This window comes from Anopheles darlingi, chromosome 3 (genome assembly GCF_943734745.1).
Source record: "Anopheles darlingi chromosome 3, idAnoDarlMG_H_01, whole genome shotgun sequence".
NCBI classification, from domain to species: Eukaryota; Metazoa; Arthropoda; class Insecta; order Diptera; family Culicidae; genus Anopheles; species Anopheles darlingi.
Window position 1 is genome coordinate 1272501 of NC_064875.1, and position 17500 is coordinate 1290000.

Sequence of the window (17500 nt, forward strand, 5' to 3'; positions counted from 1 at the left end):
AAAGCGCTGCTGGCTGCTGGATAAAAAGAATCCTGCAATCCCTTCACCGGAATTCCCTCAATCGCCGATCTCTTTGGGTGAATCCAATCAACGGATCTCGGGTCTCGGACAAGGAACAGCAGCGGATCCATATCTGCTGTTGGTTTCCGTTTCCGTTCAACGTCTCGTTCAACGTAAGCTCCGACATTACGGAAAAAACTGCATTCCTCGTACTCGCACAGCAGCCATCGAGACGGTGCCGATGAAGCGCACACGAAGCAGAGAATGCAATTGCATCAACCGAAATGGCTAACAACAGTTCAGGCCACAGACCATCGTAGATGGTACGTGGATGCACTCGGATAATGACCAATAATCTTACCACACACACACACCCCGTTACATCGGTGGTCCAGCCGCAGTGCTGATGTGCTCTTCGTTTCTCACGAAAGATAAGCAACGGAGTTCCGTGCATTCGCCAGCTAATCGAACGAGAGCGCTTACCGGGAAGAACCAGCCCTAAAAATCTTTCCAATTTGGTACACGCAGACAGTTCCCAAAACGGGAACCATCCCGAAAACAATGGCAATGAAAACCCTTTTTTCCCCGCTGGAACTTCTTGCAATTCATTTCCACGTAAGCCGCACACACGCCACGTGTTTGTGGTTCGTTTTACAATTGGAAAAATGGGATAACCACCCAAATCGCTTGGTTCACTTGGTTCGCTTGTATGTGTTTTTGCCTTGTGGCATGTCTGGTGGTTAGCTGGTACGCCTGTTCGCCACCATTCTTCCCTCTTCCATTCTCATTAGCAATGGCAATGGTATTGGGAGTTCCTTTCTCTGTGGTTTGGATCCCCGGCATAAAACGGGGTTTACGCACGTGGCATTGGCCAACATAACGTGCTTGTGATGAAGTGTCCGGAGAATCACAGTGCAGCCAAATAGCGGCCATAAATCCGGCTGCAATCCGAGAAATCGCTGCTGAAGTCAAGATGGCAACGCCGACGGCCCCTCCACTTAAGTGTGCCCATCCCGCGAGTGTCCGAGAGTGCCGGTTCCTGAACTGATTGATGATATCGTCAGCCACATTTTCGGCGGCACACAAAGCGCCGAACCCTAGGAAACCGAAAAAGATATTAAATTAGTCCCGAGCAGCCGGTGGGACGAGGCGACACTTATCCTATTATGGTGCGTCCAAACAGCCAACCCGCACGGGACGCATGGCGCAAAACCCCCTTCGAAGGCGGAAGACGCGCCGAACCGAACCGAAACAATGCCAAAAAACTTGACTTGCTGGCCGCCGGCACCACACAAGAGCACCATTAACTTTTGGCACTTTTAGCATTGTCTCTCGTGACCGCGTCAAGTGCGCCTCCACCGCCGTCGTTGTCTGTGTGCGAGAGGGGGGGGGGGTTTGTCTAACGAATGAACTGAATAGATTTCCCGAAATGCGATAAGAACCTAGCGATGACCACCCTACCGTTCAGCAAGCCGAAGAAGGTCGCTCGAACGCCACAACACAAGAAGGAGGAGGTTTTTATACGATTTTCTATGCTGTGACCGGGTTGGATGGGGGGTGGGCTCGACCCCGCCACACTGCAAGACAAGACACAGTGAAATCGTCTTCGAAGCAGACAGTGGAGACGCTGAAGAAAATATATTTAACAAATTGCCAACAAATGTGTCTTGTTTGTTTTTCACTCGATCGATCGAGACCGCAAACGCGACGAAGCGACAACGAGAGACTCCTTTCTCCGCAGTGGCGCTTCTTCCTGTCCTGTCGATCGATTTTCCAAAATGACGCTTCGTTAGTTTAAGCGACAGAAGCTACGGAAGAGAAGGTGGACTAAGGAGAGTCAGTAGAGAGGAATATCTTGTTTTATTTGTCTGTACTTTCCCACCCCACCGGGAGGGGGAAGGTGACGCTTGACGATGAGAAAGTTGGTTCCTTTCTGGTTGGAAATGAGAAGGACTCAGCGAAGCGAAAAGGCCTGCGAGATGGCGCAACCCCGGGCGACCGGGGTTACGAATGCTCACATAGCCTTTTATTGTCATTGCATGCATAATTCGTATAATTTTGCAGTAAACTCAATAAATTCAAAGTCATCCAACCACCACCGCACGGGCACATGCACGCTTCATGAGTGCCGCCTTTAGCTGTTTTAAGCTAAAGTTTGCCCACGTCCTTCACGAAAACCCGTTCCACTGTGCCATCTGGCTCCGGCTGGCCGTTCTTCTCAATTATTGTTGAGGGCAACAGACACACACACGGACTCTTTTATGGCGCCAAAATGAACAGTTTAACGAAGAATAGGGGAAACGGGAACGGGCGAAAAGAAACGGAATGTGGAGTGTGATGTGGCGTCATAGCCGTCTTAGATATGACGGACGGATATGTCTAGCAACGCCACCATTATTGGCAGTTAAAGTTTGCTTATATTGACATTCCTAGCGCCGGGGGAAAGTCACCAGAATTTCCTCTTGGCATGTGAGATGGTATTTTATAGTAAAATCGTATTAACTACGCACACATTTGACGGTGCAGTACGAGGATATTTGGTTGCAGAAAGAAAAAGGTAAAAACCCTATAAAACCCAATTGATATTCTGACATCCTGGAAAGGTGTCAAAAGGATGATGATGCCCAAGGACCGGATACCAGTGAAGCAGGTGCTTGTGGTAACCACATTCGAAACCGTCAACCAACGCATAGGTTTGACGCGCCGTCGCCATGAGCGCATGAAAGCCATTTTATCCCGCTCTACCACCCTGCAGCTGCAGCTTTTCCGGATACCCGAATACTCTGAATGCGCTGCTTGACAGAAAGGGAATGAAAATGTGCTTAGAATTTTTTGCTCCCCAGCAAGCGTATGTGTGTGTGCTTGTGAGCGATGACAGCAGGCTGTTCGTCCGGAAAAAGGTGCGAAAGTTGCCAGTACGCGAGTGCTAGCAAGCAAAGAAAAGAAGTACCAGAGAATCGGTCCAAAATGCATCCAGCAGCAGCAGCAGCAGCAGCAGCAGTTGCTATTCCTCTTCACGAATGTCAGGCAGACGATTCGCGATGAGCCATTCCAGTGGAATCAGCTGAAAAATGAACTTTTGAATTTGGTGCCCGACCGATGAAACCGCACCGAGCCGTGTGTGTGTGTATGTGTGTGTGTACGTGTGGCCACATTTATAACCAAAGCGACCCCCTCGACCGGCAACAATCCCTCCTCCCAGCCGGACCGGGTGGGTGGAAACATTTTGAAATGTTATCACTGTTTTCCGTTCAACGCGCTCGACCTATTTCGCGCGCATAATCCGCGCTTCACCTCTGACACCGGCACGTACCGTGCTGCTGCTCGATCCCTTTTACACGCACCCGCGTTAGTTGAGGGGGGGGGGGGGGGGGCACGAGGTCCCTGGAGAATCGTGCGATGGATTTAACAGGTTGCAGCTAGCGGCGATAGCGGGAGTGCAGCAGCCCACACTAAATTGCATTCGGAAATGCATACCGGAATTTTGTATTCGCATACATAGTTGTGTGGGATCTTTGGTTTAGTTTTTTAGTCTCGCATTTTTGATTACTTTTGCAGAGGGGAAACAGAGAAACTCGAACACTGCAAAAAGATTTTCATTAAAAAAAATCCAATGCATCCATTAAAATTGCAGTTAGGATGAGGCGCCATTCGCCATGCCATGGCCTTCTAAGCGCATATCACGGTGCGTTGTTGCGAATCGCTTGACATAGGCTGCTGGGATGGAACACCATTTTCAATTAACGGCCCAGAATGGGAAGCAAAAAGGGGGGTCCATCGCTGTCGACTGTCACAAGTCACAACGAAGCGGAGAAGAAGAGAAAGAAGAAGAATACAGCTCAGTTCCGTCATTCATTCATTATGTCAAACACTCGGGTTCCCATAATCGTTTATCACGAAATTAGCAGCAAAACCCGGCGCCCGTGTGTGAGTTGGTGAGGCGCAAAACAATGTCGTCGTCGTCGTCGTCGTCCTTCCTGCACCACACGGGCACACGAGCGCCGCGTCCATTGTGCGCCACCGGCACACGGGACCGGTTCGGTCGAGTTTGAGAGGCAAAGTTTTGCCCGAATATAGTGGGTGTTACTGCTGATAACACCGTTGTTCACAAAAGGGAGCCGCAATCCTGGCCTAGCCATGAACTCTCCTCCATTCTGTTGACGCGCGCGTGTGTGTGTGTGTGTGTAACCAGCAAGCGATCGAGCTAGCTCAAAGTCAACTTCACCTTCACCGAGAGGGAGGGAGGGAGAAGGGAGTGTATAGGTGCGGGAGTGTATGCTCTTGCAGGACTCGCTCCATGCATGTGCTCGCAGTTTTCGATAAACATGCAAATGGTGTCGACCGAGCATGGTACGAGGCAACGACCGAGATCAAACTTTCACCTTTTTTTTTCATTCGTTTTTATGTGTGTCGTTGGTTTCCCATGTTCCATGATCCGGGGGTTCCATCTAACGGGGTGGGTGTCACAGAGCCATGTTGTACCCTCGCAGCTCTCGTACACGACAAACAACAAGCGCCGGCCTCGAAAGCTTCACTAGTTTACCGTTTTAGTTGTAACGCACCCACCAGGGAGCCTGGCCTCTGCGTTTTACCGGAAGTTGACAAAATGGCACCCTCTGCACCCTTCCCCTTTCCCTTCAAAACCAACGCTGCTCCATAGGGGATCGCCCAATCCAGTTATGATGCTGATTGTGACGGGAAGTTAGTACGATCCGGCAATGATGATGATGATGATGATGATGACAGTGTTCGCCAACGATGCGACGACCAGGATGACGATGACGATGACGTGTATCATGTCATAAATGAATGTAATTAAAATTTACTGAATTAAAATACGGCAAAACTCGACTCGAGGGTGTATGGGTGTGTTTCGCGTTCGTTTACAGTGTCCTCCCTTGTGGTGTTGGTTGGTCCGAGAGCTCCTCTGGTCCTTTCTATCAAACTGGAATAGCTTTTACGGTAAAATCCTTGCTCGAAAGCCGAGGCCAGCAAATTCCACTAATATACCACCACGGTACAGGGAGAAAGAGAACGAAGGTCGTCGCTGTGCATAGACGAAGGGATAGTGAGATTTGATCAAGGTTTTACGACGTTATCCAATTTGAAAGCATCGCAGCAGCGCCAGCAGCAGCACCATTGGAGGAAGTCCTTATTCCCGTACCTACCTGCTGACAGGACACCGCGTAAGCACTGCTATCAGCTCCTGGACGAAAAGGCCAGTCGCTGGCCAGTCTAGCTCTAGACGGAAAGCGATTTTCCAATTTGCAGCGGAAATGAAACGATTTTTCCATTCCGTCTGATTCCGGCCCTGGGTTTTTCCAGCCCCACTAATGCCACTATACTCCCGGTGATGGGGGATGATGATGGGCAGGTGATGATGGGTCTGATGTCGCCTGCGACGGTTGTGCATACCAACCACCAGAGCAGAGCTAAGAGAGAGCGAGAACGCATGTGAGCGCGTGTTAATTGCATTGTAGAAGGTGTGCAAAAATGAATTGGTATTTGTGTACGATTTGTGCGCCCTTCACGCGGCAACATAAACCATTTTCCCGTTACTAAAGTATACTCCTTCTCGCGGGCAGGGGGTGTTCAAATCCCTAAAGGACGATTCCGGTTGAACTACCCACGGAGAAGGGCGAATGCAAATGGTGGCGATGGTGGTGGTACACCACAGCGCCAGATGCTTGTTTTCATTTAAATTATGCTTTGCACCTTGAGCCCGGTTGCCCGCATCCACCGTTCCATTTGTGGCATAATGAAACCCCAACGCGCGCTAGAACATAAAGGGTAGCCCCTGCCCGAGGCAAAACAAATGAGCATAATAATTTTGTTAATTTTCAATTACAAACCCCCCTCCCGCATCACGCTTCCGAAAAGATCCGTTACGTTACAAAGTACGTGCCTGCCATTTTGGTCAGGTAACTAGAACGTGCCAACACTAGTATGCCATTGCATTCCCTAGCCAATCGCAAATCAACTGTTGCTTTGTTGAACTTCTTTTCCTCTCACAAGCAAAACCCCGTTCAATGGAAGTGGCGTGTTCATTGTTGAGTATGCCAACAATGGAAACTCCTTTAGCATTGACATGAATGGCAGAACTAACGGTCGTGTGACAAACCCCTCGTCGGTGTGAGTCATCCGGGCCGAGAATGGTTCGTCCATACCCACCACCTCATACCCGCTACCAAATGGAGCACCAAAAAGGCAAACTCCTTAAGGCGGAAATTAGGAACGTTGATGAAAGTTTAACGTCAAAGAAAATTACGTCCAACGGCCGCTTAGAAAAGGGGTAAAGTCATGCCAGGTCGGCCGTGGTCGTCGGTAACATGCATACACCTTCTCTCGCAAGGATAACACCACCACGGGGCGCGCATCGCAGCAACCCATCCATCATGCGAGATTTGCACTTTCCACTCATTTCCGGGCCTCAGCCGTCTCGACATCGTCATGCTCGTCGACGTCGTCGCCGGCACTGACATTAATGACGGTAAAGTGAATTTGCATTCCGCCATTTACGTGCCGCACGGTGTGCTGCTCCATGCCCGTGTCGTCCGTCGTGTCGTGGCGCAGCGCAACTTTCATCTTCAGTCCATCAGTCATTCCGCGGGGGAGGACGAGAAGAAGAGAGAGAGGAAGAGATAGAGAGAGTAGCGCTGCCCTGCGCTGTGGCGCGCAAGATGCACCGGAACATTTATCTTTGCCATCTAACACCGGCCACAGAAGTCGAAGATAACGATGTTTCGAGTTTGCAACATCGGTGGAGTACACCGGCAGGCAGGGAGAGAAAAACGGCGATGTGGAGGAGGAAAAAATAAACTTTTCTTCAATTTTATTAACTTTACATTCGTAGTTGTCTGGTACGCGCGAGGTGACATCTATGTGACGTGCGCCTGCTGCACATCCTATTTTCCAGCGCTTGCTGCGATGCGTTTGATTGATGGATAGAAGCATATCCGACATTTTAAATAAACACCGAGATCTCGTTCAATGCACTTTGGATAAATGGAAAGGATGTTCTTGAATCATTTTCTCTTTCCCCCGGACTCACTCTCATCGTATACCGCTTTATCGCCAGTAATCATTTCTAACAACTGTTTCTTGTCTTCTATTTGCTTTCCAGTTTGGTGAATCAAACAATGGGTTTGCTGGATGCGGGCCAAGTCAGGCGAATCCTGTACGAAGCGCTCGATCTGTGGTCCCGGCACGCCAACATCAGCTTCCGGGAGGTGTACAGCACCGAGGCGGACATTCAGGTGATGTTTGCGCGCAAATTCCACGGTGATGGTTACAACTTTGATGGTCCGGGGAAGATCCTTGCCCATGCCTTCTATCCTGGCTCCGGCATCGGTGGCGATGCTCACTTTGATGAGGAAGAATCGTGGCTACTCAACGAACCGCTTGATGCGGAAGGTAAGTCGAAGGTGCAGATGCTCTTCCGCCCCCGGGGAACCGAAACTTATGTTCTTCTTCTCATTCTTCTTTCCACAAAGGAACTCGACTGTTTGACGTGGCATTACACGAGTTCGGACACTCGCTAGGGTTGGGCCATTCATCCCAACAGAATGCGATCATGTTTCCATGGCATCACATTTCGTACCGTGGAAAGGATACGATTCCGGAGGATGATCGACTGGGCATTGAATCGATCTATGGACCCCGGTCGAAACGATACGGTGTAAATCCGGAACGGCATACGCCACGCACGAGCACAACCTCGACGACCGTCGCACCAACACCACCACCGCGGCCAACCACTAAGCCACATTATCCTAGCAAGGGAGTGCCAGGACATCCGAGAGAGGGTTATCCTAATCGAGTTCCAAGTTATCCTAGAACCACGACCACCACCACCACCACCACCACCACTACCGAGATGCCTCGCTCGCGTGAATACTTCCCGTCGTACGGTAATCGACATCCTACGAGACATCATACGACAACGCAGGTGGTCCCAGCAACAGCAACGCCCCATCACCGGCAACATCATCATCCGCATCATCGTCCCGCAACGCCTACGCGACGAACGCATCATAATGGACCAACCACCCCGCCGAATCCGTGCAACACGAGCTTCGACGCGATCACCATGATCCGGAATGAACTGTTCGTCTTCAAGGATCGCTGGCTGTGGCGTATGGAACAGCAGAAAATGAGTGATGGAGTCGTCGAAGCCCATCGGCCACCGGTGGCCTACGAAATCAATCGGCTGTTCTTCGGTTTGCCGGAAGATTTCCAGCGTATCGATACGGTCTACGAGAACAAGTATCAGAAAATCATTTTCTTCATCGGTATGTGCCGTGCGTGTGCCGGCTTCCACGTGAGCACGTGACTACTCGAGCAGCTAACTTTACTCCTCCACTTTGCCTTTTATTACAGGAAAACAATACTTTGTGTTCAACTCGCAAAAGATCGAACCGGGCTATCCACGGCCCCTGACGGATCTGGGGCTACCGGAGAGCATCGAGCGAATCGATGCGGCACTCGTTTGGAGCCACAACAATCGTACCTATCTCTATAGTGGCCGACTATACTGGAGGTAATCAACGCATTGCCACCACAGACACCAGCCACAGAAGGTTCTAATGATTGCGTTTTTTTGTTTTTTTTTGCTGGCAGGTTCGATGAGGATACCAACAAGGTCGAGTTGGACTATCCGCGTGATATGTCGATCTGGAAGGGTATCGGGTACAACATCGATGCGGCCTTCCAGTACAGTGACGGCAAAACGTACTTCTTCAAGGGTCTCGGTTACTGGCGCTTCAACGATATGCGCATGCAAGTGTCGCGCGATCAGCAACCGAGCGCTACCCGGTGGATGCGGTGTCCAAACGAGCGCCAGGTGCAGAACGATCTCGATGATCCTAGCGAACCAACGGATTTGCCCGATCCCGATTTGCATCCTCGAATCGATACGAGCCGAAGTACATCTCGGTGGTCCTCCTTCAACGTAGTGCTATTGCTTCTTTCGCTGCTCATCGCTGCGGCGCACCACTAACGCCCTTACACCATAGACAATTGTGCAATAACACCCCCTCTTCGTCTTCAAAACATCATGACATACCCTTTAATTTACCCTCTATTGCGGATGCTTCGCAATGCAACGTACTTTTTATCGTAATTCAATCAATAAGGACAGACTGTATAGACCCCTCTCGAACCTACCTACGGAGGAATATTAAATAAAACAAAGAACAAATTCCGAACGACTGCTTAACTTGACCCAGGAAGCGAAATGTGAAAGAATAGTTTATTATCGAGGACACTGTCGGTGCGCCAGATGCGGTTTAAACAAACTATTTGTTGGATGGCGAAGAATGTATCCGCGATCATCTTTCACCTTGTACGGTTGGATGGCATGGCTAGGCGTATTTTCCGCCACCCGAGGTCCCACGTTCCGGATGCAGGCTTTGACCATAGGGTCCTGGTAGACCTCCTGATTGAGGCTATACGAACGATGGAACTGGCTGTTGATCTGATACGTGGCGGTCGTACTGCTCGCCATCCAGGTCGGTGGCTATCGAATAGGGAATGGGGATTCGTAGAAATTGTGTTCCAGGTCAGTAGAAATAATTCAGAAGAGATTCAAACACGACAAGTACCGTAGCGGGACAGAGTGACAGATATTACATCGACATAAAGCGTGGACACGGACAAGTGAAGCGAAGCGAACACGGTTCACGGTTTCCATCCACCACGACCATCACCACCACGCTGATTGCGGTGCTTGCGAAGCACCTGGCCAAACGTATGGCCACTTACCACTTCGTGTTTGTTGATCGACGGCGTCATTAGTGGAGAGTTTTCAGGCTTTTCAAATGGAGAATGCAGTCCCACTACGACCACCTTGTTGATGGAGGAGTACGAGCTGCAGCCACTGTTCCTCGATGACAATGACTCATGCCCTTGCGAGCCGAGAGCAACTGTCGAGGCGGATGATGGAGAACGCATTATCCCCGGACTCGGTAGTGGTGGACCATCAATTGGGGTTGAGCCGCCCGAGATGGGTCGAGATCCACCACCGCCACCCCCACCACTACCACTCTTCGAGGAAGCGGACGAGGACGATGAGGCCGCTCCAGAGGCCACTGCTAGACCACCCGATCGTTTCGTGTTCGGAGCGAGTTTTCCCTTATTCGGAAACACAAACGGCGGTGGTTTAGGTTTAGGTTTTGTGCCCGTTGCTCCTGCCGCAGCACCCGCCGCCGATGAGTTATCTGCCATGGCCACCGTAGCCGCTGATTCCGATAAATTACGCTCGCGACCTGGTTCGAAAATCTTGCGAACCTTAAAGGTAAAGTACAGCTTCCCTTTGTGTAGATAGTTGCGGACCTGCTGATGCGACAGGGCGATACACCGTTCATCCTCGATCACTTCGGTCAAGTTTTCGGAATCCGAGTAGCATCGCTCGACGAACTTGACGCTACGAACCATAGCCGGCCGTTCTTCAGATGCCGGACCGGATGTAGCGTCTTTCGTCGGTGTGGCCGATTGTTCCGGTGGTGGGGCAATCGGTAGAGATCGTATCTCGAGCTCGTAGCAATATTGATCCGATTCCTCGTGACGCCCGAAGTAGATCATCAGAAAGCAGATCGTGCCACGATCGGCGTCCGAGAAGAAGTAAAACAAAAAGTGCTTACTGAACGCGTCCACCAGCTTCAGCCCACCGATGGAGATGTTATCGCAGAAGACGAGCGAGGACGATTCACGGAACCGAAACACCGGTCCCAGTTCCTTGTGCTGCTCGAGCAAATGCTTTTCGATTTCGTGCTGCAACCCAATCCATTCGCACCTGTGTGTAGAGAGAGAACGAGCGTTCGTTAAAGCAAGCCATGGAGTCGTTTGGGACTGGGACTTGGGCGCCGCCTGCTACTTACTGCAATACGTTCAGCGTTGAGGTGATGCATCGGTAGGGACGAAACTTACACTCCTCCACATGGCTGTCCATCTCGGTGGCCGTAAACTGCCAGGTACAACCGTTCTCCTCATACCGACAGCTGGTCTTGGCGTGCTGCAGTAGCTGCTCGATCGGGTTCCGTTGCCTTTTCTCGCTCAGCTTTGCCCCACACTGCATCGAAGGAAATTGGTGTGCTATGAAAAGCTAGCATCAACTGTCGGTCAGCTCATCGGCGGATACCTACCACACAGAGGTTCGTTTTCTGGGATACCATGCACGGCACACACACGATATGCTCCTTCGCCGTACACTGTACTACCTCGCCATCCGGGAACTTGCCACAACGTTTGCATTTCAGCCGTTCGATCTCCATCTCCTGAGCACGATTTACAAGCAGCAGCTCCTAGCTGCCACTTCCGTTGCCAATAGTAATTTAAACACCGCTGGGATATACACACAATAAAACACAATTCCCTTCTTAGTACCCAGTAGGCTGAAAACACGACTTTAAGCACTGCTCAGTGTACTGGGATTGGAAAAAAACAGAGAAAGAAACGCTGGTAAATAAGCACTAACTAGGGAAGAAGGGTTTGGTCGTCGCACAACCCTTCGCTTACATGCTTATCTATTTCAGCAATCAATGGAATTGTCCATACCGCCCCTGTAAGGTCGTTCCAGGGTCCTCGGGGGACTGGATACACTCGGAATTAGACCCCCGTGGAGGCGGAAGTCTGCGCTGCTTATCGATAAGATAGAGATGCAGTGATTCACCATCAGCAACAAGGTCTTCGTCTAGATAAACACCACACAAAAAACACGCGACTTCCAGAGCGATCTGCACGATCCTGTGTCCTGTGTATTCAAGCTCTAAAACGGAACTGCCATACCGCACCGTGAACCTAACCTTAAACGCCTAGTCCGCTGTGTATTGGCGAATGCATCCCGCACCCAATCCACCTTATCGCGCCCTGGCAGGGTTTGGCCGGGAAAGATAACTACATTTTACAGCCATGCAGCAAAGTTTTCGACACTTTGTTCCCGGGAGTCAACGACGCCATGTTCATGGCTGGTACATGGTATGCTGACGATGACGACGATTTTATTGGCAGCAGCTTGAACCGGACTGCCGGGGGCGACGATCGTGATAAAAGATAACAACTTGTGCGATTTCCACCTGTTTCTCCCTCCAGGCTAGAATTGCAGGGCGAGGGCTTATCAAGTTTTGGACATTCGCTTGCTTCTAATTTGAACACGGAAGATTACGTTGTCCAGCTATCTTTGACCATCCACTCGGGCCGGGAGGGGGCGGCAAACGATTCAGCGATATTGGATATCACACTTTATGTCGCAGCGGCGTGGATTGTAGGATCGACGTTATCATGACACACTAACAACGGGAGTCAATCATCCACAACATCCACCGTGTAGCCCTCTTCGAAGCAAGGCGCCATCAGTTGTCCGTCTTGCTTTCTTGAAGTACAATCTAATTTCCCGGCACCGATCAAACTATTCAAACAGATCGAAGTGAGCGGAGTTCAAACTAGAAAACGCAAAACTCTTTGATCATAGCACTCTGCCTACTGACTGTGGCGTTCGCGGCTTACTTAGGGCAAGACACGTTCGTATGCTCCGAGACAAAGTGTGGTTCTAGATTGTCGTCTGCTACGGCCGTAAGGGAAAGAGAAAAAAAACTAGAACTCAAGCATCCAACCGTCCTACAAAGTAATGTAAAGCAAAGCATAAACGATCGAGGTTAGAGTAGGCACCATAAAATACACAATCCATCTTTTGTTTATGCTTATGCTCACGAAATCAAAGTGCTGGAGAAGATGCTGCGCTGGGAAGCGGTCACAGCCACAGAGAGCTCTATTCCAAGGCGTTATCGTTTTCACTGTTACTCGCTCCGTTCATTTATCATCCATGTCGGAAGTGCAAACATTGTCGTAGAGGGTTTAATCGTACCACCACAATAGTCACTCGCTAATGATTCCCGACGTATCAACCCCCGCTACTGTACTGATCAATCAATTATTGGCAAAACACCCTGTACCACCACCCACACATTACACGACAGGGGAGTTTGGTTAACGATTTAAAGTGACACTGATTTTAGCTGTAAATTATAAATTGACTTGCCCTGATAGTCACCAATGATGGATGATTTTAGGAGGGAGAATATTGATACTGCTTTGATGGAGGGAAGAGGTTGAGTCAGCGTCGTCAAATACTCAGCAACAAGGCTTAGCAACAACAAGGCAAGTGATCATCGTCGTCGTTGCAGCGTCTACCAGCGTAGCGTGATAATCACCATACAGTTCTGTCCATAGCAGTATGATCGCAAGATCACTCGATCTACTACCAAAATGCATTTTGTTTGCATTCTGACAAGACTCCAAGCGTTCTAGGGAGTTTACAATACGCGCTGTGTTCGAACGAAAATCTAGAAAGGGATCAATTTCAATTGGAACTACGAATCGAAGCCAATTTGCACAAATTGTTTCGTGATTATTTGGTCGCACTAAAACGATAGATGGGATTAATAAAATTGGGTTAGGTTCTTTCGCTAGATCATTGTTTGGTTCCCATGGGCCCAACGCACAGACAGTGACAGATTCGTTTGCTTTCAATTAAAATATATTTAAATTTTATTCCATACATTTTCTCTCTGTCGCTTCACGCGGCCCATTCGAGGGGATGACGGGGGAGGCGGTAATTGTAATCATAATAGTTCCCACCTAGCATAGCTAAACTGTGTTTTTGTGGTTGGATCGCGGGAATCGTTTGGGGCCAGTTAGCAGCCAAATTGGATGTTCGATGGTTGAAATGAACGCTTCAGAAGCGCTGTACCGGAGAAAGGCCCAGCATTAGTAACGGATTGACGAGACACCATAATGGGCCTGCCGTGTGATCGGGGAATCTACTATTCAAAATTCAAATTTCACGCATAACGGAGAACAGCTCCGGGAGAGCACATTGACATTTGCCGCCGCTTTTAAGGCTAATCCTGCTGGCCCTCATGAGCTTCCCTATCTATATATGTATATATTTATATATGTATGTGTGCCTGGGTCGTCCCTACACGAAACACTATCCTGCTGTTACCTAGCATCGAATTTCCATAAGACGAACGCCTCGCAAGAATTGTAAGAAAGGAATTTTCTTGTAAAAACAAAGTACAGCAATACATAAATTGAAAAAAGCTTCGCTTCTTCTATTTAACAAAATTGGATCATTTCCCTCTCTTTCTCGCACACCAGAGGACAGGAATTTAGAAATATCGATACGAATAAATACTAAGCGATACTCACGAGACAAAAAGGTTCGAAAAGTGCTTCACACACTGCATACACAGAGTACAGTTGATGGTCAGAGCGCTCTGGGTCCATATCCATTACCGGAAAGTGTTGTTTCATTAATGCACTTTGCTAATCCCACATTCCTATTCCAACGCCTAATTCAGTATGAAAACCTGTGTGCATGTGCGAACATGTTCATGTTCTCGCGTAAGATCTGTAATCCGCATTAGATATCGACTTCAATTTCATCCGCGGCTTCGGCCAAGCCTTTGTACGCACGTGTTTATCTGCCTTTCGGTTAAATCCCTGTCACACACAATTGCACGCGGTCGCTCACGCGAACGCACGCACATACAGACATAGACACAGCAATCTATTATATCTATTCCTGCGCATCCCATTCCTCTTTCTCTCATGCTAGTCACCATCCGATCCGAGACAAAACTTTAGGGCAACACGTAGCGTACGTAAGGTACTTCGACGTCCTCGCCTTCTTCATCATTGCAGCAGATCTCGAACACGAGCGCACGCACGTGCGGTTCAATGCTCTTCTTAGACACCTTCCGGACAACCTCGGACATGGGCAGATTGAGGCGCTCCTGCTGCTTCTGCTTAGTCATGAAGAATGCGTACAGCATGCAAACACCCTGGGAGAGCATCGTTATCTTAAGCTTATGCTCCCGTTCGAAGTAATCAAGGAACTCCTGCAGCGTCAGTTCACCCTTCACTTCGAATCGATCCCACAGCGTCCACTCTTTATCGTAGTACGTCGATTTCTTCGCCTGGATCGGCTCGGAGAAGGTAAAGAACGGCAGAGCCAGATTAAGGAAGCCGTTCTTGAAGCGTTCCAGCACATTGAATCTGAAAAGAACATTCCACATCGTGAGATCAATCACGTCCCTGGTGCTGTGTAGGTCTGTGTTGTCGCCTTACCCTTGAGCCAGCTTGTAGAGCTCCAGCAAAGCACAACCAGCTACGAGCGACGTCGTGGTAGCAATGGCCGGCATGATTTTACCAGCGATCAGCTTCGATTTGTGCCGATCGGCTGGAGGAATTTTGTAATTGGCAGCGCGCAGATTCGAGGCAGCCACAATGAAGTCCATGTGCAGGTTGTTATCATCATCCTTCTCGAACTCGAGCGGTGTGATCGTGAAATCGGGACGGCCCAGTGAGGCCAGCTCGCTTTGCAGTCGGCTAATGCGGTCCGGATCCATATCCGGATCGCCACCCATACCACCACCACCGCCATTCTCTTCCGCTTGCAGCGCCGCATCCGTTACCGCAATCTTTACACCAGAGCGTGGCACAAACTTCGGAACCTACAGGGAAAAAGATTAAAAGCGGCGCAATCAATCACAATGCTTCATGCTGCTGCCGTTTACCGCACACCTTACCTCTACATTCATCACCATCTTGCGCACGATATCTCGGTTGCGCTGCTGCGGAATACCGTACACTTCGGCTTTCAGATTTGCGGTCGCATGCACATAATCCAGGTGCAACGAATTGTCCGGATCGAAATCGATCGCCTCAGGTAGACGCTTCGGACCCGACCAGAAAGGTTGTCCGGTTGAGCTGGTTTGATCCGGAGGGAAATTGAACAGCAGCTGGCGGATTTGGTTCGAGTACTGCTCCTCGAAATGCACCCTGGCCCACTTAACGCAATCTTCAAACATTTTCGGTCTCTCATCGATTAATGCTTTCTGCAAAGAGGAATTGTGTCACAATTGGTCATGATCATCTCACAAACATCAACATCAACCACCATCCAACGAAATTCTTACCTTGACGGATTCAAGAGCTTCGAGTGGTTGAACGCCCGGTAGCTTCAGGGTACGCTCGATGAAGGTCGGATCGGTAATGTACTGGGCAGCATTTTCTGCAGCCTGCTTGAAAATGCCTTCGAACGTGTCGCGTGCCCATTGCAGTGTGTGTTCGATTGCGTTCGGGAAGTTCTTAAGCGTGCATATCGGGATGGTTTTCTCTGGGGGATCCTGCGATGAGCTGTACGATTCGGTTAAGAATGGCACCACAACCTGCAATGAAAGAAACGTTGGTTATACACAATCGTCAAATACGACAACGAACCTCATCAATCCGATGTAAGACTGTGCCATCAATTAATACATTATCGCTTCCGTTGCGAACCAAGAAGCGTAGTCATTGATTGATGATCGGAAGTCGAACGACTTCTTGATTTTCCTGTTGCTTATCAAGACACGGATCGTGAAATCATAAGATCGTGTCTCATGGAGAACAGGTTCATGGCAATCATGACTGTTTCCCATGCTGGTCCTCTCACCTGAATGTTTCCCAGTGTTCCAAGCGTTCCCGATTCCAGCAGCGGCTTGCGATAGTACACGCAACGACGATCCATGTAGATACGAGCGTCGATGTTGTCGAGCGCGTTCGCCACACCGTCCAGACGGTTAAAGAACGTATCATCGTAGAACCGTTCCGTTTCCGGCCCAACACGATTCTCGTGGGCCGTTACTCGGATTTCTCCATTCATGCGCTTCACAGCCTGGGCCGCGACTCGTGATTTGGGCTGCTGAACATCGTGCGGTCGGAAGAGGAACTGCCGATTCAGGTTGCTCTTCTCGATCAGATCCATGTCGGTTACGATGATTTCGCCATCTCCGCGGGACGCTACACCGATCATGGCAAAGTTTTTCAGCAGCTCGCACCCGATTGCACCAGCTCCCACGATGAAGTACTTCAGCCCACCCAGCACCTCCTGGAACTTGCGACCAAACACTGCGATCTGGCCATCGTACCGCGATCCGGAAGGAGAGCACTCTTCCTCGGTAAGTTCCGCCTCCGGCAGACACTCGACTGCGTCGAAGCAGAAGTATTGATAGATCGGCGTAAACTTGCCGGTACACGCCTTCATAACTTCCTGCGCCGTAATGCCACCGATGGCTCCGTTCATCGGGCACAAATCGCCCGAGCATACTTTTGCGAACGTCAGCAGCATCGATTCGTTGACTTCCTCGAGCGACATCTCCTTTGCGCGCTCCTTGCACAGCTCAACAAACTCGGCTGCATCAGCCTTGTTCCAGGGCCGGGGCAAACGCCCGTTCTTTTCCTGGTAACGCCCAAGCACGGTGAAAGCGATCTGCGTGTTTGCTGGGTGATCCCACTTGGAGAAGTCGGCCATAATGAATTCCGGTGCATTTTCGGCCTCGGCCAGCGACTTGAATGTCATTTGCTTCGACATTTTCACCTGGGTCACAATTCCACCGCGCACGTACGGGCTTAGCTTCGTCGTATCTCCAATGCTGAACGTGTACGGTCCAAGCACCTT

The 17500-nt window shown here is 49.9% G+C and overlaps 3 protein-coding genes across 7 annotated transcripts in view; 1 reads left to right on the top strand and 2 right to left on the bottom strand.

Annotated features, from left to right (window-relative positions):
• The window catches only part of LOC125953599 (matrix metalloproteinase-2), a 183383-nt gene extending 174192 nt beyond the window's left edge, over window positions 1–9191 (top strand). The window contains exons 4-7 of the mRNA XM_049683267.1: window positions 7124–7413; window positions 7494–8291; window positions 8380–8539; window positions 8620–9191. Of these exons, the coding sequence (XP_049539224.1) occupies window positions 7124–7413; window positions 7494–8291; window positions 8380–8539; window positions 8620–8998 (1627 nt within the window). The 3' untranslated portion in view covers window positions 8999–9191. The remainder of the gene's footprint in view (window positions 1–7123; window positions 7414–7493; window positions 8292–8379; window positions 8540–8619) is intronic.
• Window positions 9192–9221: 30 nt separating this feature from the next.
• On the bottom strand, window positions 9222–13089 carry LOC125953607 (uncharacterized). 4 transcript variants are annotated; one of them, XM_049683286.1, is made up of 6 exons: window positions 12706–13089; window positions 11515–12612; window positions 11142–11423; window positions 10878–11068; window positions 9763–10792; window positions 9222–9517 (listed from the first exon to the last, which is right to left on the bottom strand). In XM_049683286.1, exons 3-6 carry the CDS (start codon window positions 11268–11270, stop codon window positions 9254–9256), a joined length of 1614 nt encoding a protein of 537 aa, XP_049539243.1. In that variant the 5' UTR covers window positions 11271–11423; window positions 11515–12612; window positions 12706–13089; the 3' UTR covers window positions 9222–9253. The 4 variants fall into 4 exon arrangements, with proteins under 4 accessions (XP_049539243.1, XP_049539245.1, XP_049539244.1 ...); XM_049683288.1 differs by lacking the exon at window positions 11515–12612 and having other exon boundaries at window positions 12860–13089; XM_049683287.1 differs by having other exon boundaries at window positions 12237–13089.
• A 403-nt stretch (window positions 13090–13492) lies between these two features.
• The window catches only part of LOC125953593 (ubiquitin-like modifier-activating enzyme 1), a 7314-nt gene continuing 3306 nt past the window's right edge, over window positions 13493–17500 (bottom strand). For both annotated transcript variants that reach the window (XM_049683252.1, XM_049683253.1), the window contains exons 3-7: window positions 16496–17500; window positions 15978–16229; window positions 15588–15896; window positions 15127–15512; window positions 13493–15054 (exon numbers count right to left, since the gene is read on the bottom strand). The exon at window positions 16496–17500 is cut by the window's right edge and continues 45 nt beyond it. In XM_049683252.1, coding sequence (XP_049539209.1) covers window positions 14640–15054; window positions 15127–15512; window positions 15588–15896; window positions 15978–16229; window positions 16496–17500 — 2367 coding nt within the window. In that variant the 3' untranslated portion in view covers window positions 13493–14639. The remainder of the gene's footprint in view (window positions 15055–15126; window positions 15513–15587; window positions 15897–15977; window positions 16230–16495) is intronic.

Excerpts from the sequence above, each read along its gene's own strand:
- LOC125953607 (XM_049683288.1), bottom strand. The coding sequence starts at position 11,270 with ATGGAGATCGAACGGCTGAAATGCAAACGTTGTGGCAAGTTCCCGGAT. Across the intron at positions 11,069-11,141 it reads AGAAAACGAACCTCTGTGTG|TGTGGGGCAAAGCTGAGCGA; the intron begins GTAGGTATCCGC and ends CCTTCGATGCAG. Across the intron at positions 9,518-9,762 it reads CGATCAACAAACACGAAGTG|CCACCGACCTGGATGGCGAG; the intron begins GTAAGTGGCCAT and ends CCTATTCGATAG.